The sequence below is a fragment of the Petaurus breviceps genome, unplaced genomic scaffold (assembly GCF_028583685.1).
Source record: "Petaurus breviceps papuanus isolate PSGF00001 unplaced genomic scaffold, PetGlider_PUasm1.0 186, whole genome shotgun sequence".
In the NCBI taxonomy this organism is placed as follows: Eukaryota; Metazoa; Chordata; class Mammalia; order Diprotodontia; family Petauridae; genus Petaurus; species Petaurus breviceps.
The window spans coordinates 20253178-20273919 of NW_027185798.1; the positions used below are offsets into that span (position 1 = coordinate 20253178).

The window sequence follows — 20742 nt, forward strand, 5'->3', positions numbered from 1 at the left end:
GGTTTGATCCCCAGGTCATCCCGACACTGGAGCCGGTGCTCTTACTCGCTGAGCCACCTGGCCGCCCCTAAGCAATTGGGGTTAAATAACTTGCTCAAGGTTACACGGCCAGGTGTTTCTGGGTGGGTGCTAAGTGTCTGAGCCCAGATTCGATCCCCAGGTCATCCTGACACTGGTGCCAGTGCTCTTACTCACTGTGCTACCTGGCCGCCCCCCGATATTAATTTTAACAGCATAATTTTAGAAAGTGAGATTCTAGGGGCAAGAAAGGAACAAGGGGTGGGGAGTACAGCTAGGTGGTGGAGTGAATAGAGCACCAGCCCTGGAATCAGGAGGACCTGAGTTCAAATTTGACCTCAGACACTTAACACAAAACTAGCCGTGTGACCTTGGGCAAGTCATGTTCCCAAACTGCCCTCCAAAAAGCGAAAAAAAAAAAAAACCCAAAGAAGTTAAAGACAAATTAATACAAAGCAGCTTGGCAGAGAGAATCAGGAATAGCTTCATGTCAAAGATGGTGCTCAAGGTAGGTCTGACAAAGACATACATATGTTCCAGGCATGAGGGACAGACAGTACAAAGAGAGGAGAGAGGAAATGGAGTACTGAGTTAGTAACAGAGTTTGGCTAGTCTCAGAGTACCAGAGGGGGAAGTAATATGGGTTTGAATGAAATGATGAGGTTGAAACACAGGCTGGGACAGGACTGCTAAAGACTCTAATAGGTATCCACTGGAATGGAATGGAGCCAAGGGACATGGTCACACCTGTGCTTAATCATGCTGGTGGTAGTGGGTAAGATGGACTGAAGTGAGGAGAGACTTGAGACAAGAGCAGCCATTAGGAGTCTGCCACAATAATCTGGGCAAGAAATGATGAGGGCCTGAACTATGATGGCACAGCTGTGTGAATGGAGAGGAGTCAATCTCAAGACACATATGAACAGAAATAGCAGCAAGGTTTGTGAACTGATTGGACCTGGGGGTGGAGGAGAGGGAAAACAGAGAATAGAAAATAATGCTAGGGTTGTAAATCCTGAAGATGGGATGGATGGTACAGGGAAGTACTGTATAATACGGCTGAATCATAATAAGTAGTAAATAATAAGGCTGAAAAGGGAAATGGGGCCATGCTGTGAAGAACTGTAAAAGTCAAACAGGTGTTTACATTTGATCCTTGAAAGTAAGAGGGAGCCACTAGTTTGTGGAATAAAGGAGTGATACCGTGTTTCCCTGATAATAAGACCTATCCCGAAAATAAGCCCTGCCCTTACTGTGTAAGATTCCTCTAAAATAAGCCCTCCTCCCAAAATAAGCCCTATTGAGATTGCTACTGTAGTGAAGGTCATCCCCTGCGCTACACGCTACATTATGGTACCCTCTGTATGCACCGTTCCCCCCCCCCCGTGAAACGCACGCCGCGCTCCAAGCTGCATCCAATCAGAGCTGCAGCAGGGAGCGCGTCATCCTGTTCTTCCCCAGTGATTTGCTTATTGAATAAAGGTACATTTTTTTGTTCACATTTACCTGTTTATTAAAATTGCTGTCAATGTTCATTAAAATAAGCCCTCCCCTGAAAATAAGCCCTCTGGTGTTTTTCTGTCCAAAAATAATAAGACAGTGTCTTATTATCGGGGAAACACGGTACAGTCAAAGATGAACTTTACGAAAAATCACTTTAGCTGCTATGTGGAAGATAGACTGGAGTGGGTAAAAGCCCTGAGGCAGGAGGCCCAATCAGGAAGCTACTGAAAAAATCCAGGAAAGCAGCGATGAGGGTCTTCACAAGGGCAGCAGCTATGTGTAGTGAAAGAGGCAGACATCTCAGAAACGTAGAGGAAGAAATGGATATATGGTGTGAGAGCAAGAAGGTGAGGAAGACACGAAGGTTGTGAACCTAGGCAACCAGATTCATCCTTACCAAGATCTACAACTACTGAATAGCTCATTATTCACCCCGCTCACCACCCCTGCACCCTCTTCACTTTCCTACTTTTCAAATCTCTACCTTTAAGTTAACCAATTTAAAATACCAGCATCCTCTGTTGCCATCTCCCTTGCTTCCTTGTGTCCTGTCATCACTGCATCTTGCCAAACCCCACCCCTGTATTACTCCTACCGTCCACACCCTCTGCTCCTATTTCTGTGCTTCTAAAGTCCCATAAAAGAGTGATCTATATCTGTCTATGTTACCTAATCTCAACCCTTCAACAAAACCACCTTTTTAGTCCCTTAGTGATTCTTCATCCTCCTCCCCAAAGAAACTGTTCCAAATCTTCTCTTCTCTCCAAACTCCTCTACCTCCCTTTCCCCAGACCCATATAGCTAGGAAACAAAACCTTATACTTTACTGAGAAAATCCATCATGAGCTCTCTCTTCTCCTTTCCCCTACATTTCACAACCCCATGACATTATTCCCTATTCCTGCCTCCTTCATTCCAATACCTCCTAATGAGATGGCTCTCCTCCTTGCCAAGTCCCACTTCTCTATATGCAGCCCTACTCCCACATCCTTCTGTCCCCTCTAGGGATCGCTCAATCACCATTTCCTCCAAAATTCAATCCTTCCCTGTCTCAAGTGGTTCCTTTCCTACTGTCTACAAATACGCTGAAGTTTCTTCACCACCCTCAAAACTTTTACTAGACACTATCATTCCTCACAAGCTATCATTCTAAATCACTCTTCCCTTGCTCAAACTCCCAGGAAAAGCAATAATCATTGCCTCCAATTCCTCTGCTCTTACTCCTCAATCACATGCTTTGCTTCCAAGCATATCACTTAACTGAAACTGCCCTCTCAAAGGTTAATGAAGAACAACAGAGGAGCAGAGAGCGATTACCTTAGCAATTATGGAGAGAGGAAAATCTCTTGGTCAAACAAAGAAGAGTGGATCAAAGGCCATTTTTTTTATTACATAAAATTTAAAAGAATTTACACAAACAAAATAAATGTAATGAAATTGAAAGTGATAGGAGCAGCCAGCTGGCTCAGCTAGTAAAAGCACCGGCCCCAGTGTCAGGATGACCTGGGGATCAAATCCAGGCTCAGATACTTAGCACCACATCCAGAAATAACTGGCCGTGTAACCTTGAGCAAGTTACTTAACCCAAATTGCTTAAAAAAAAAAAAAAAGAAATTGAAAGTGAAAGAGAGCTGGGGGAAAAATCTTTATAGCAAGTTTCTCAGATAAAGGTCTATATTCAAGACATAAAGGTCTATATTCAAGACATATGGGGATCTGATTCAAATATTTAAGAACAAGAGTCATTCTCCACAAGATAAATGACCAAAGGATACAAACAGGTAGCACTCAAAGAAGAAATTCAAACTATTAGTTTTGAAGGGAATTATGATTTTTATATTAATATGTATAATGAATATACTAATAATTTAGATTTCTCAGGAGACTCTGGTTGGGAATTAGAGACTTACAATGCAGCTTGAAATGATCAATCAAACCCCTGACAACACTCTCACAATCATTACATTCTTGTGACAGTGTACATTAAGTGAAGTGAATCAAGATTACAGGACCCGTTTCCATCAGAGATCTCTGGTTCTATGACCCACCAAGTAATGACCCCCCAAAATTTGAAACAATCAAAGAATTATTGTATTGTGGATTTGTGAGCTTGTCATGGGAAACCACTCAGGCCTTGGAAAATGATTATTTGTAATTTACCTTCCCCTCCTCTTTCCCCATTTGTGATCTGTGCATATAAAGCTGTGCTTTTACTCCAGTTTGAAGAGCATTCCTCACTCTGAAACTGATCAAAGTACTACTTGATGACTAGCACTCCTGTCTCTAGGCCTGCTTTGTGTGGTCCAAACTATTCCCAGCTTAGAGACTGGCTCAGTAAAATCCTGCTAACACAATTAGTTCTATAAAAAAATGATCTAAGTCACTTATGATCAGAGAAATGCACATTAAAACAACCCTGAGATTTTACCTCATACTCATATAAAGCTAGCAAAGGTGACAAAAACGAAAAATGACAGTTTTTGAAGGGACTATGGGGAGGGCAGACACACTAATATAATGTACTTCTGGTAGACTTGAGAGTTGGTCCAGTTATTTGGGAAGCAATTTGGAAGTATACACAAAAAGTCACTAAATTATGTATGCCTTTGGACCCAACAATACCACTATTAGTCTCATGCACCAAAGAGATCAAAGAAAAAGGGAAGGGATGTACAAAAATATTCAGGTCAGTGGCTAAAGGGACTGGATATGAAGGGGGAACCCATTAACTGGGGAAAAGCTGAAGAAATTATAGTCCACGAATGTAGCAGTTTCATTGGCAGAGGGAACTCCCTGGCAAGGAAACTCCTTTGACCGAGGTAAGTCATGACCTTTTCTGCAAACTGCAGTCTCAGGGGTTGTCTTAGAATACAAAGAGGCTGACAGGTGTGTGTCAGAGGAAGAACTTGAACCAAGGTGTTCTTGGCCTCTCCTCTAGCTACCATACTAGGCTGCCTCTCACATGAATGTAAAGGAATACTGCTACATCACAGGAAACAATAAAAAGAATAGGCTGAGAAAACATGGAAAGACCTTAATAAACTAAGGCAGAGGCAGGTGAGCAGAACAGGAGATTTTATATAATACTATCAACAGTTTATAAAAAAATGTGAAAGACTTAAAAACTGATAATCAACTACAACTTGAAAGGAATAAGGATGAGGCATGTTAACCCATCTCCTGAGAGAAAGCTGATAGTCCACAGATACAAAATGAGACATATATTTCCAGACAAGGAAAATGGCTGGGTGTGTTGTGATTGGTTATGTTTATTTGCTACCAAGAGGATGTTTTTGAGGGCAGGGAGGGGTATGGTGACAGTGAGGCTAAAAAAAGGAGTATCAGTGAAGCATTTTTAAAAAAGACACAGAAACAGAAGGAAGTTCAGAAGAAGACAGACGGGCAGGACAGCTTTGAAATTAACCTGCTGAATTTATTATACACTTCAAGACACAGGCTATAAGCAGAAGAGTTTTGTGGCTTCATGAATTTCTTAATTTCTACTCTTTGAATATGGAAATGTTTATTGGAGTTTTTAAGTTCATAACAACAAAAAATAAAGTTTTTTAAAAGATCATATTGAAGTCAAAATATAAATTGAGTGTTTCTTTGTTCTTTTGGGGATGCCCAGGCAGTATTTGTTTTTCTTTTTTTCAGTCTTACAGAGTAAAAATTGAAATCCATGCCCCACCTCCCGATGAGGCTCCCAATAATCTTTTAAGTGTCAAATCTGAAGGTCTTTTCTCAATCCTTATTCTTCTTGCCCTCTCAAGAACATCTGACACTGATGACCACTTCTCCTTCGGGATACTTTCTTCTATCCCCTTTCAAAGACACTCTTGGGTCTCCCATCTGTCTAGCTCTCCTCCTCAGTCTCCTTTGCTGGTTCAGCTTCCAGATCACACCTCTCCTCTTCTCTCATACAGTCTCTCTTTCAGTGATCTCAATGGCTCCCTGTATTTAACAAGCACCTCTATACTGATGACACCCAGATCTATGAATCCAGCCTTAGTCTCTCTCACATCACCAACTGCCCATTGACCATTTCAAACTGGATGTCCCATGAATACCTCAAATTCAACATGTTTAAACAGAAATCAGTCATCTTTTCCCCCAGCCCACTCCTCTTCTCTATTTCCCTGTATCTGCTTAGGGTGCTACCACCTCACCAGTTACCCAGGTTCTCAGTCCTGGTGTCAGTCTCCACTCCTCACTCTCACTCACAATCAGTTTCCAATCTTGTCATTCCTATCACTACAACGTTCCCATCCATTCCCTTCTCTACACTAACACAACCATTAACATCATCTCCACTGGACTACTACAACAGTGTTTAATTATTATTTCTTTCTCAAGTCTCTCTCCACTCCAGCAGAGCCATCACATAGCTGTCAAAGTGAACTTCCTTAATCAAATAGATGACCACGCCACTTTTCTGCTATTACTCTAAGAATAAAAAAATCTTCTATTTGCCATTTAAAGCTCTTCACAGACTGGCCCAGATTGCCCTTTCAGTCCTATGACAATTCACAGTCACGAGAGTTCAGCCAAACGGGCCTCTTCATTTCCCCATCTCTCTCCCCTGGGCCTTTGCCTTGGCTGTCCCTCAAATCACCTCTTAGAATCCCTCATTTCCTTCAAGTCCAAGCTCAGAGGCCACCTTCTGTGAGGGCTCTTTCCTGGCTCTCCCCCAGGTGCTCAGGCCTTACTCCCCACAAAGTCACTCTGTGTCTTTTTTTCTAAATCCCTTTTCTCTGTGTCCACATGCACTCCTCCTCTCTGAGTCCACACACACTCTTTTTTCTAAATCCCTTTTCTCTGCGTCCACACACACTCCTCCTGAGTCCACACACACTCTTTTTTCTAAATCCTTTTTCTCTGCATCCACACATATTCCAGCTAGACTGGAAGCTAAGTAAAGAGCAGTAACAGTTTCACTTTTGTCTTTATACCCCAGTATCCAACCCTGTGCCCACTTGTTGACTGACTGACTGACACTCTCAGGAGGAACGGGGAAATTCGGAAGTGTTAGGTGTGGGAAGAACAATAATAGGTTTGGTTTTTGACTATGGAACATTCAGCTTCAGGTATCCAACAGGTAAGCAGTCCTGCAGGCTGGATGCTCAGGGAGAGCCTAGAAATGGATCATCAGTTTAGGGAAGATAATTAATCTCATGTGAGCGGGTGAGGCCACAAAGGAGTGTAGAGAGAAAATAGTTTCTAGCTAAGGAAAGGATTCTTGTCACCAGTAAGTAACTTTTTCCTAATTTATCTTTCTTCAAAAATCTAGAATTTTGTCAGACTGGCTGGAAATAAGGTGGCCCAACATGTGATCCAAGGTCTCTTCTGCCTCCTGAGCATCCTTCTCCCACTGGCCACTACCCCTTGATCAGTGGGTAAGCCAATGAGAACACTTACTCCCTTGCCCTAGACCTGGACTATGCCATTATTAACTGATCCTCAGTTTCATAAGACAGTTGCAATAATCAAGAGCCATTTTCAGAATGTACTTTGTGAAAAAGACTTATGAGAAACTGTCCTACAACAAAGTGAAAAACTCTGCTTAGAAAGTTCTTTCTTCTTCTAAAAATAAGTGAATCACTGGGCAGCCCCCCTGCCCTGAAGTGTTTTAAACACTGCAAAAAATATTTAATGGGAAAGTGTGAAGCACTAAGTTACCTGCAAGATGTCTCGGTGTCGCTGCAACGTGTGCATGAGCGCTGCATTGAGGGAGGGGACGCCAGCACTGTTGGTATACTCCGCCATTTTGTCATTTACTCCTGTAAGCTACACAAAAGGAAGGGCATTAAACAAGGCTTTGTAGAATATGGGAACAGATCCATGCCACCAAAGTCAAACTGCTTATCTGTTTGCCCTTTCTGCTACAAGCCACAACACTGGAAGCAGGGGTAACACACAGGGAGAGGGTGACAAATGGGGCTCAGTCACCATCATCAATGCTAACACGTCAATAAAAAAAGCCAATATGTCAATGAGAAATCTGGCAACAACTACAGTAAATGTCACCTGCCCCAGGGAGTGTGGGGGGAATACGATAACTCCTTTCTTTAGGTGACTGGGAGAATTCAATCAGCATGTCTGAAGTAAATATAACAGAATTTTATTCTAAATGGATAACTTGCTATCAGAAAAAAAAATGTACATGTATAGATGATTTTTAAAAGCACTCACCCTTGCCAAAAGCTGTTCAATCTCCACGGCCATAGTTTCAAACATTCTGTCTTGACTTGATCCATTTAAAAGGGGTGTGGTGTCAGAACTAAAGCAATATTAAATTAAAGGAAACCCATTACTTCAGGTACCAGTCAAGTTATAAAATAACAGTTTAAAAAGAGCTCAAGTGTATAATTCCTATAATATGCTCTTTCTTTTTTGAGTTAAATTTTCTAAATTAGCTTTTTCCATAAGACTCATATCCTACACCATAAATATGTTAACTTTTGAACCCTGAATAAATCAACACAAATCTTTGCAAATTTTAGTCATACTCTAAAGAGATTCTCACTCATTTGTCAATAGTTGATATGTATTATAACATCATTCAAAAGAAAAACTTAAAATTTTTACCATTTCCCAAGCCAGGAAGTAACTGAAGCCATGGCAATATCTAGTTCAACTCTGGCTTCAAAGAAGCAAAATATTCCATATAATTAAACTATGGAAATAAGAAGTAAATCATAGGGGCTGCTAGGTGGAGCAGTGAATGGAGCACCAGCCCTGGAGTCAGGAGGATCTGAGTTCAAATCTGGCCTCAGATTACTTAACACTTACTAGCCGTGTGACCTTCGGCAAGTCACTTAACCCCAATAGCCCTGCTTCCCCCCTCCAAAAAAAAAAAAAAAGAAGTAAATCATGTTAACTCAAGTACTCAGTACTCAGAAAGGTAATGTCTTATGGGTTTCTAAAGGAATAAATTGTTATTACCCCAAAATAAATAGCAATAATGATCCCTTTAAAGCATTTAATCTGACATATGTTCTATCTCAATAAAGAAATGAGTGACAGTTACATTAAATCTAAACACAATAAATAGGAAATCACTTCCTTATTCCTAAAATAATTTGCAAAGGACAAATTCCCATAATTTAAGAATGAATAAAGAGTGACAGAAGGAACAAAAAACAGATATCTGGTGACCAAGGTTTTATACTGAGTTCTACTATTAGCTAGTTGTACGACCTTGGGCAAATCAGTCTCCATCTCTGGGTCTCAGTTTCCTCCTTTTAAAAAATCTCTAAGATCTCTTCCAATTTTAATTTTTAGGAAGGAGGAGGGGATAGAAGAGAAGAAGGAAGATTCAAATTTGTAACTTCATCAGTGGGCACTAACAACCTCTGGCAACTTTACCCTGAGTTACCCAGGTTAAAGGTAGGACTTCTTCAAACTTACTATAATAACTGTTCCTCCTTCAGACTTTCTCCCAGAAGTTATAATTAAATAACTATTTTCTGTTCATACCTTTTGCAGGGAATATACCTCTAAGGAGGTCAATGATAAAAATAAAGATCCCAAATACACCAAAATATTTACATAAGCACTTTCTGTAGTAGCAAAGAAGTGGCAACAAAAGAAGTGTCCACTGACTGAGGAAAGATACATGAATGTACCCTTGTGGTACATGAATATAATAGAATGCATATGGTAAGAAACTATGAATATGATGAATACAAAGAAGCATGAGAAGTTTTATTATATGAACTGATGCAAAATGAAGTAGAACTAGAAAAACAATATAAACACTAAATTTGCTTACAACAAAATAAATGGAAACAACAAAACAATCAAAACTGAATGCTGCAACATTATAATGACCAAACTTGGCTCCAAAGAAGAGTTATGGGAAGAAATTTCCCCCATTTCTTTGCAGACTAGATGGGGTAGGGCCCACAAGTATGGAACACTGCTTATAATATCTGACATTTTCAATATGCTGGTTAGTTTGGCATAACTTTTTTTATTCTTATTCTTTATTGTAAGGAAGGAATGACAATCCAAAGAGAGAATTCTGTGAAATGATAACCAAGATTGGCCATAAAAAGAGATATGAGAATGCAACATCCTTAATTTGTTTGCAGATGTGGGGCACTATTAGAATAGAACACTACCTATAATGTGAGACGTGACTCTCTGGGAAAGGAAGAGGGGAAGAAGATACTGGAAAACATGGGTACTGTATGGGGTGGGCAGTGGCTAGTGAAAACACACAGAAAAAAAAATAATAAAATGCAGAAGGGGACACAGCAATTTTGTCACTACCATAAATATCACATGTAGCTTAAGAAAAGCTGAACTTAATCCAATTTTATAGTTTCTTAAACAATTTGCTTTCCTGCTCTTTGAATATTGAGATGATTAGGTTCAGAATTAAAGACAATTAAAAAGATCAAAAGTAGATGTAAAACCTAAAGTTAATTTTCAAGTCTACTTCCTTTCCATGGCCCTCACGACATCTGACAAGTTACCAACAAGACTGAAATAAACAAAGTTGATGCCAAGAGAGATGAGGCGTGGCAAGAGGCTTAGATGCTTCACAAGGAGGAATAGAGAACAGTATTTTAAGCATAAAACGGGCAAAAGGCCATTGGAGGCAGAAAGAAAAAGGTTCAGCTCTGTCTCCAATATATACTAGCTGTGTGAACCTAGGCAAGTCAATTAAACTCAGTGCTACAAACTAACTCTTTTGCATTGGAAGAATGAGTTTCTACACCAGGAGTTCTCTACCCCAAAGAATTCACAGGTCTAGACAAAATAACTGGTCTTCCTGCCTCAAGGTTCTCATCTTAGCAATCCTCTCCACAGCTGCCAAATGTGCCATGCTCCACCTCTAACGCCCAGCCATCAATAAAGTCCAGGGGCTCCTTAGGATCAAATCTAAAACTCTCTGTTTGCTATTTAAAACCCTTCAGACACAGTCCTTTCTTCCTTTCCAGTCTTCTCACTCGACTCCCCCCCACGCACAGACCCTGGCTTTCTGGCTGCTCCTTTAAACAAGACACCTGTCCCCCTCACCCCACCCCATCTCCTGGACTCTCTACTGGCTCCCGGGCTTCCTTCAAGTGGCAGTTCAAATCCTACCTTTTCCGGTGGCATTCCCCCCTAACTCCCACACCTGTGTATAGCTCCTCCCTAACTCCTTGGTGCCCCCCAATACCACAGGAGCTCCTTGAGGGCAAGGACAGTGTCTACCTTTTTTTGTATCCCTAGAGCTCAGCACTGTGCCCTGGAACCCTAAGATCTAGAAAAAAGCAACAAACTACCACTTTTAGGGCTATATCCCAAAGAGATCATAAAAATGGGAAAAGCACCCAAATATAAACAAATATTTATAGCACCTCTTTTTGTAGTGGCCAAGAATTGTTAATTTAGGGGATGGCCGTCAACTGGGGAACGGCTGAACAAGTTGTGGTATGTGAATGTAATGAAATACTAGTGTGCTATAAGAAATGATGAGCAGGTGGACTTCAGAAAAACCTGGGAAGACTTATATGAACTGATGCAGAACCAGGAGAACACTGTACACAGTAAGGGTCACACTGTGTGATGGCTGACTTTGACAGACTTAGCTCCTCTCAGCAATGCCCAGACCTAAAGCAACTCCAAAAGACTCATGATGGAAAATGCCATCCACATCCAGAGAAAGAAATGTAGAGTCTGAATGCAGATCGAAGCAGACTATTTGCTCTCTTTTTTTTGTTTTGTTTTTTTCTTTCTCATGGTTCCTCCCATTCGTTCTAATTTTTCTATAAAACATGACTAATGTGAAAATGTTTAATAAGAATGTATATGAAAAGCCTTTATCAGATTGCATACCAAGTTGGGGAGGGGCAGGGCGGAGAAAATTTAAAACTTATGGAAGTGAATGTTGAAAATTAAAGAAATAATATATAATATTATTGAGGATTAGAGAACAGCCAGGAAACATTAGCTTCTCAACCATACTCAGCAGGGCATACAGGCCTCAATAATGGGAAACAAGAGCCAACTTATATGCCACACACATGCCAAGAGCCTCACACCTTAAGGTGCCAGCCACCATGGAAAAATATTCCTGGAGGAAAAAAAAATGACCATTCCCAATTTTGTTACAACAGCAGTATTCAGGGACAGCCTTCGATATGGGAAGCCAACAAATGTTTCAGACTGGACTTCCAATCTGGACCAAAGCCTTGGTGTTTTTTTTTTTAAATCATTTTCTGCTACATTTTCATTTGCTACATTACAAAGTAATTTGCATTCTATTTTAAATCTTCATATGAGGACTAAATATTTACTCTAGTCCCAAATGTCTAAGAGAATTAATCATTTTAAAGCTCAGAAGAACTTAAAGCACTGTGGTAGAGTATCATCTGATAATTAAGAGATAAAAAAATATAAAGGTAATTTTGCATATAGTCCTACAGAGTCAAATATAGGAACTGATTCAGGGATACCTTATTTCCTGGCATAAACATAGCTCCCTATTAGAAAGGAACATATCAGTCTTTTCACTATGTCCACTCTGGTTAAGAGCCCATGAGGACACAGAGCAGTGAGCCTCAGTGAGGTCTATAGTACACTAAGTTATTTTAGGATCCCTCAACTTACTACTTCAGTACTGCAACCTACATCAGAATACTCCAGATAGCACTATTTCTTTACTGGTTCCATGAAAAAGACAAGTCTTAGCTGAAACAGGGTTTCAGGTCTGTCAATTCCATGAAACAACTTATTGATTGATCAAATGATGTTACAGTGGGGGCTTCTTCATATTACTGAACCTTAAATGCATTTAATCTGACATATAATCTATTCCAATAAAGAAACTAGTTAAAGGACAACAAATCTGAGCATTATTTGGAATTCACTTTCCAAAAGTACACTTGTCATATTTCTAATAACTGTGCAAGAAACAAATTTCTGAGTTTGGTTATGTTTTAACAACAATGCAAAAGAATGGTGTTTGCAGCATGTCAATATAACCTACAGGCACTTACTAAAAATGAAAACTTCGGCTGTAGAGGTAAAATGGAGTACTGGCTAAAATTTCTGAAAAACACTTTAACCAAGTGTTTAACACCCAAACCAAACCAGTGGTCAAAGCCAAAAGGGGGGATGGCTCAGCCACAGAAAAGTTCCAGTATTCCAACACAGAGGACAACAGCATGTCAGGCCAATTCTAAGACAGCACAAAGGAACCTTTTCTCTGGCTACCCAGGGAGAAGGAGATGGTTCCAAGAAGGGAGAGGGCCTCGACTCAGGGCAGAAGGAAGATGGCTGGCAACAGAGAGACAGCAGAGTTGTCCAATTCCTCCTCTGTTTTCTCTGCAAAGAACGACCTTTACTCTAGAAATGACTGAGCTAGAGCTGATGCTGAATACAAGTAAGGAGATCAAGAGAAACCTTGAATCCAAGTCATTGTGCCTGTCCTTTCAGGACCCACATTTGAGTTCATAGCTGAGTTAGAGTCAGTGATGTCTGAAACATCATGGAAAGTGGGAGAAGTACCACAAAATTTGAGAAAGGCAAATGTTCCAATTTTCAAAAAAAAAAAAAAAGGATGAGTACAAAGCCTGAAAACTCTAGGCCAGTAAGCCTGAATCCCAATCCCTGATTAAATTCGAGATCATATCATTAAAGCTCTTTGTTTGTCTTTCATTCTCAAAGAGGACCATGGCATCAGGGAGGTGATGCCATGACTTGAAAGTGAATTGGGTTTAAGTGATGGAGGGTGTAAAGTCACTAGTCTCACTTTCTCCTCTGGAGTCATCTGGGCCCAGTGGCAAGAGACAGATCAGGATGACTGGAGATGGCCCCGACATCATTAAAAAGGTGATTGGTAAACAGTTACAAAAGAAAGCCACAGTGATTACAAAGAGCCAATGTGGTTCCATTAAGTGTAGGTCAGGACAGATTAATTTCATTTCCTTTTCTAAGAGGATTGCTAAACTGTACTATGGGAATGCTATGGTTATCATTCACCTAGATTTTTAGCAAAGCTTTTAATAAAGCATCTCACATTATTTTTGTTGAGAATATAGGAATATGTGGACTAGAGGATAATTAAGTTTAGATGGATTCACAACTGGTTAGATGACAAGACTCAAAGAAAAGCTGTAAATGGCTAGGACAGCTCCAGGGATTTGTGCTCAGTCTTGCACTATTAATCATTTTTATTCACGACTTGGACAGAGGCATAAAATGCCTTTAGCCAAGGCACTGAAAGGACAGAAGCTCATCAAATCTGGAGATGAGGCAGAACTGGGAGGAACAGTTAACCTAACGGAAACCAGGGGTGAGGTCCAAAAAGAACTTGAGTAACACTGAACATAAGAAGACGAAATTCAACAAAGATAAATGAAAAACTCTTGCACTTAAGCACAAAAAAATATCCAAGTACTCAAGTGTAAGATGGAGGATATCTGGAAAGAACAGTAATTCTGAAAAAGATCTGGGGGCTTTAGTAAACTGAAAGTTCGATAAGAGTTAGTCGTGTGATGGGGCAGCCCCCAAAGTTAGTGAGACTTTGGCTGCGCGAAGAATAGGATGCCTTCCAGGAAAAGGGAGGTGCGTCTCCTACTACATGGACTTCATCAGGCTTCTCCTGGAGTACTGTATTCAGTTCTGGAGGCCACAGTTTAAGAAGCATATTAATAAGGTCAGCAGTGTTCAGAGGAGGGCAACAAGGGCTTGGTAAAAAGCTTTCGGAGTGCATCATCACAGGAAGGCCAGCTGAAGGAACTGGGCATGTTTAGCCTGGAGAATGAAAGTCCCAGAGTGTACAGAACAGCTGTCTTCAGTATCTGAAGGGCTGTCATAGAGGAAGGAAGAGACCTGCTGAGTTTGACCCCAGAAGGCAGAACCAGATGCAATGGGTGGAAGTCATGAAGAGGAAAATTTAGGTTTGATGCCAGGAAGATTCCCTTAAAAAGCAGAACTGTCCCCAAGTGGATGGGCCGAGTTATCGGACAGGAGGTTCCCTCAAAGGAGGGCTCCAAGCAGAGGCTGGACAATCACTCATCAGGCATGTTTTAATAGGGATCCCTTTCTCCTATGGGGTGGCCCAGATAGTCCTGGAGGTCTCTCACTACTTGCTTGAAAAGTGATTCTAAGTCAACAGAAAGTATAATGTTTACTTTGAATAAGAACAGATCCTTACTAACAAATGGAAAATTCAGAAGACTAATGATGATGCCCATCCCCCATCTCTTGGCAAGGAACAGCAGACTAAGGGTTAATTATGCTTATTTATTACAGAATAGGGCTCTATGAGGGCAGAGGATAGGAAGGTTATCCATGGAAAATGACAATGATATTTAAAAGAAAATATCAGTAAAACATTTCTAAGGGAAAAAGACAGGAAATCAACAGAATAGACTGACACATAGCCCTATTTTGCCTGAAGTAGGAACTCCATCTTTCAATCAAATCCCATACTCTTAAGCACTGTCATTTCTCTACCTACACTGTTACAAGCACACAGATCTTCCACAATGCAAAACCTTTGAGTATTCAAAGAAATAATTTTAATGAATTACTAAAAAGAAAATAAATTCAAGAAGGATGGACTGAATGTAAACTAATAAAATCTAAACTATAAAGAAGTAAATATTTTGTTTTGTTTAAAGTAAAAACTTAAAATATATTATACAATGTAAGGCAAAAGAAAGACTTTGGTAGTACCTATACCTGTCGCGTCTTCCATCTCGGGCATTACTGTGACTATAACTTGTGCACAGTTTACTGAAGGAAACCAGTTTCAGATCAAGTTCATTTTCAAGCTGTCGGGCCTGTTTCCGGAGATCTTTAACAGAATTTGAAAAGCAAAAAATTAATAATGGAGGGTTATTAGTAAAAGTACAAAATGATATGACTAAAATATCTGTTTTTTTTTTTTTTGAAAACTGAAACCCTCAGTATATGTCCAAACAATGAAAACGTGACTGGAATTGTCATTCTTTTCCCCAGTTGGATGATGCAGTGGATAGAGCACTTGGCCTGGAGCCAGAAAGACTTGAATTCAAATCTGACCTTGACATGTCCTAACTATGTACCTCTGGACAAGTCACATAACCTTTGTCAGTCTCAGTTTCCTCAATTTAAAAATGGGAATTATAAGAACACCTGCCATCACAGCATTATTATGAGGATCAAATGTAAAGCACTAAGCACAATTCCTGGCACATAACACATGCTTAAAAATGCTTGTGTCCTTCCTTTCTTCCAGTAAAAAAAAAATTCAAAGAAGGGAATTAAGATAATAAAGCCCTTTTTTTTGTTGTTTAAAATGTGATTTAGGCAACAATGGTCTAAGTGGTCTACATTTTAGGCAACTGCCAAATTAGTCCTCTTCTATGGTCACTTTATCCTGCATACTCTAGTTTAGCAGACCTTGTCACTTATAATTAGCATCTCTGAAATTAATCTCAAAATGACTTAAGAGTCCATACCATACAACTTAGCAAATACTGCCCTTATAGTATTCATTTTCAATAAGCTTTAGACTTTACTCCCAAACAGACTGCAGGTCCCTTGAGAGGAGGAAACATGTATTCCAAAGAACTTCAAGCACATAAGAGGCATGTAATAAATCCTTGTAGATCAATGTATCCGGTAAATCCTTAAGAAATATTCTAAACATTTATAATTGTACTGAATAGTTTATAACCAATTAATCAAAGATTTTAAAATACCTGCTATGTGCCAGGCACTGTAAAAAATATTTAAAATTACATGTACAAAAAAAAAAACAAAGTAAAATATATTTACACAATTGGCAAATACAACACAATTCATTTATAAAAATTTATTTGTTCTGTCCCTTAAAAATTTAAGTGGCTTTGCAAATACATCCAAAAACATGAAAGCATAAAGTTTCTATTCTGAAAAGTCAGTCAATATTTATTAAACACCTACTACATGTCAGGAATTGTGCTATAAGTGTTGGGTATACAAAGAAAGGCAAAAGACAAACCCTGCTCTCAAGGAGCTCACAGTCTAAAGGGAGAGACAACATGCTAACAACTATGTACATAAAAGAAATATACAGGATAACCTGGAGATCATCTCAGATGAAAAGCAAGAGCATTATGGAATGAAATGTAGAGATGGAAAATGGATTATCATATTCGAGGAACAGCAAAAGAGGCCAGTGTCACTGGTGTGCAGGGTTATAGTGAGGCGTAAGGTGTAAGAAAACTAGAAAGGTTATGGTCAGGTCACAAAGGGCTCTGAATACCAAATGAGGATTTTATATTTGATCCTGGAAATAACAGAAAACTGCTGGACTCTACTGAGCAGAGGGAATGACACAGACCTGCACTTCAGGAAGGTCACTTTGGCAGTTGAGTGGCAGATAGGACAACCAGCAACCTATTTCAAGAGTCAAGGAGTGAGGGGCTGAGAGTGTGCACCAGGGTGATGACAGTGCCAGTAGACAGAAGGGGTATAGAGAGATGGTACAAGGACTAAATCAAAAGGTCTTTTAATTTAAACAAACTAGATGGAAGGGAGGGGGATGGTAGGGAAGAAAGTGAGTAGAGCATGAAATCTAGGATGACTGGAGGGATCACTGGTACCCTCGACAGCAGCAGGGAAGTTAGGAAGAGGAAAGGGTTTGGAGGGAAAGACAATGATGGAGCTCAGTTTATGTCGAGTTTAACCTGGCTAAAGGACATCTGATTCAAGATGTTTAATAGGTAGTTAGATATGAGACTGAAGATCAGCAGAAAGATATGGGCTGGATAGAGATAACTGAATCCATGGGAGCCGATGAGATCAACAAGCAAAATAGTATAGAGGGAGATGAGAAGGACCAGGACAGAGCCCTCCAGGACACCCATGGTTAGCAGCTGTGAGATGGATCCAGCAACAGGAGAGGTCAGATAGGTAGGAGGACCAGGAGAGAAAAGAGGACAAACTATTTCAAGTTTTAAGCTGTTAGAATTTGAGTAGTTCAAAAACTTGGAATCTCAGTACTCTCAAAGCAGCCCTGACATGCTACTATGATACATAAAACAGTAAAACTTTTAGAATTAAGTCTAAATCTCTAATTCCCTTTGACAGAAGAACTGAGCCATTGCTCTTACAGACTGATTATCCAAATACAAGCAATGCATATAGCAGATACTTTAGCACCAGACTCACACCTGAGACAGATCTGAACATGAAATCCAGCTAGGTTTAATCATCAACCTAAAGCCAGCCCCACTTAAATATTAGGTTCCTTCAGAGAGGAGGGTGGTTTTACTTATAGAGGAAACACCCCCTTCCAATGCAGGTCAGCACTGTTGCTGCAACCACCAAAGAGAATTACCTCAAGTGCTGACAGGTTATGACTTAAGAGCCAACGTGGGTCTTCCTAGCTCCGAGACTATGTATGACACGTCTTTAGTAGGAGGAAGTGTGATGGAGGAACAAGTCCTACTTCAGTTGGGTATCACAAGCCCTGCTAGACTGAGCTGAGCTGGTCCTAGTTGTCTGAACAAACCAAAAGAAACCAAAGAATGATGTCTAGGGTGTGAGAGTTGAAAGAAAAAAGTGCCCAGAAGAACACAAGATTTGTGATAATGGCTTAGTTTCCCCTAAGAATTCAACAATGGCCAATGCTCTGCACCAGCTAACACTCCAACAGGAATGCCTCAGTCTGACAAGGATGGCGTTGTTTTCAGCAAAAGATTAAGAAATAAAGTCTTTGATTTGAGAAGATATGTGTCATAAACCTTTCTCAAGTCACAAACCAATATAAGGGTACATTCTTTACTTAATCGGTGACTTAACTGTTTTTGCTTTTTAAAAAATGACACTGTTAATTTGCAGAGATAGAAATCATACCTTGAGAGTGTATTTGGTGGAAGCAATTTTTGGAGGAGGCTGAAACTTTTTTCCCTAAATGTTCTGATGAAATTGGGTATAGATATACCACACAAAGCATTACACTGAAAAAGGTGAGATCTGTTGAGGAATATAATATGCACAAAGAGAGAAGAAAACAAATAGTGAAATAAGAGAAATCTACAGGTTTTCTCTGAATAAATGAGTGAAAGAGTAAAGCAAGCTCCGGGAAACTCTCTACAAGGGCCTTCTGCTTCTTGTTATTGTTTAGTAAGCGAACATATAGAAGGGTCAAAATAAAAAGAGAAACAATGCCTAAAGACACATATTTCAGTAAATTTTCACACATGTTAGTAATATCTGAATCACCCCCAACAGCCAAAGCAATAGCACAACACACCAAAACTTCTAAAAAAGATCGCCTCAAAACTGACACTAAAAACACATCCGTTAAAAGCGTTTCTTGACTAGCAGTCTTCAAAGACACGTTTACACATGTTCTAAAGTAGTTTTTTTCTAAGTAAGCTTTTTAAAAACACTTCACTAAAGCTTAAGAAGTTGCTTCTTCTCGATAGAAGACACTAACTACAAGACTTTGCAAACCCTTGAATCAGATTTCATGAAGGTGGCCAAAAAAAGTACTCTTATTATCTATAATAATGATGATGATAAAAACGAGAGGCAGCAGAGCCCAATGGGACCTGGGCTCAAGCCCTATCTCCATCACACATTAGCTGGTTAACTGTGGGCTGCCAAATCCTAACCCAGGGGTGGGGAACCTGCGGCCTTGAGGCCACCTGTGATCTTCTAGGGCCTTGGGTGCAGCCTTTTGACTTAGGTCCAAGTTTTACAGAACAAATCCTTTACGAAGGGTATTTATTCTGTGAAGTCTAGATTCAGATCACAAACCTGTGTGATCTCAAAAACTACTACTAATTAGTATTAACATGTACATAGGGCTTTACAGTTTGCAATTCTATTTATACTCATCATCTCACCATATCCTCAGAATCGCCCCTTCAGGTGGGTATTACTGATATTATAACCCTTTTCTACCTGTTCGAGGGCTCAATGAAACTAGAAACATTGCCCAAACTGCCAAAAATAAAGGTGCATCTTTTTAATATCAATATTCTACCAAGGTTTTGAGACATGGGGCTGGGAGTGGGGGGAGACACCCAAGCCCTCAAAGTACAATGAGTATTGCATGGAGGGTTGGGTTGGGAAGCTGAAAGCAACATAAAACAACCAGGAAACCTGGAAGATGAGCAGGAGAGAAGGACATCACCAGGAAAATGGTCTGCTGGAAAAAGATGGGGTGATCCTCGAGTGGGCAACAGCATCACAGTCTGAGCACTATCATGGTGAGTGTGTGTTATCCAGATGTCAGGGAAAGAATGGAAGGACCCTCACACACTGGATAGACACGCCCTCCTCCCTGTGGTGAACTGAGGGGAAGATACAGACCAGAATCACTGACTGACAGGGATGTGAACCTGGATCTTCATGACTCCAATACTGTGTCCCTCTCTCTGCCTCACAGACAGTGGTGTGGTGCAGGGGAGAGTGTTGGATTAGTCAGAGGCCCTCAGTTCCAATCCTGCCCCTGTCGTGTGCCCCTATGTAACCTCGGTGAGCCACACTGCTGGTCTCAGTCTCAAAAATCACCTGTCTAGAGCAGGGGTTCTTCACCTTCTTTGGATCATGAATTCCATCCTTTTCAGAATCATAATTTTTCAAAAAATGCACAAAATAAAATACACAGGGTTACAAAGGAAGGCAATTATACTGAAATACAATTGTCAAAATATTTCTAAAGAAACAAGTTTCCTGGGTCTAGGTTAAGGGACCCTAATCATGAGCCACAAGGGACTTAAGAAGCCTCCTAGTCCACCCCCTCACTTTACAGTTGAAAAACTGAGTTCCTTCCAGTTTGACATTCATGAAAATTAATATTCCACACAGAGGGGCCAGGACACACCATCTCCCAGATTCGGTGAAGAACAACAGGAAAACGAGGAAGCAAAGAGTGAATGAGTGAAAGAAAAGGTTTATTAATCACTTGCTAAGCCCGTGTTCCCAGCACTGCGCAGGGAAACAAACACAAAGCCCCCGGCTTTTTGGGGTCAGTCTTTAAAGGTTTTAAAATCAATGACCTGAGTCAGAGGCCCTGGATTCTAATTTCACCTCTGACGGGCTTTACCTTGGGCAGGCCACTTACCCTCCCTGAACCTGTCTCCTCATTTGCTAAATGAAAGGGCCTCTGGGGCCCCCTAGATCTGGGTCCCAAAGCCACCTGGTGGCCCTTCCAGCTGCGTGCGTGGGATACTGGGACGCTATGCTTCTAGGAGCTGAGAGATTTAAAACACACCCAAAGAAAAGATCACCAGA

At 40.4% G+C, this 20742-nt stretch overlaps 1 protein-coding gene across 3 annotated transcripts in view; it reads right to left on the minus strand.

The window, feature by feature from the left end:
- Positions 1-20742, minus strand: part of GOSR1 (golgi SNAP receptor complex member 1) — a 72461-nt gene that overhangs the window by 50857 nt on the left and 862 nt on the right. Inside the window, exons 2-4 of one of the 3 annotated variants that reach the window (XM_069089730.1) lie at positions 15208-15322; positions 7714-7801; positions 7201-7308 (exon numbers count right to left, since the gene is read on the minus strand). In XM_069089730.1, coding sequence (XP_068945831.1) covers positions 7201-7308; positions 7714-7801; positions 15208-15322 — 311 coding nt within the window. Of the gene's footprint in view, positions 1-7200; positions 7309-7713; positions 7802-15201; positions 15323-20742 lie in introns of all 3 variants that reach the window. The other 2 variants (XM_069089729.1, XM_069089731.1) reach the window with 2 other exon arrangements.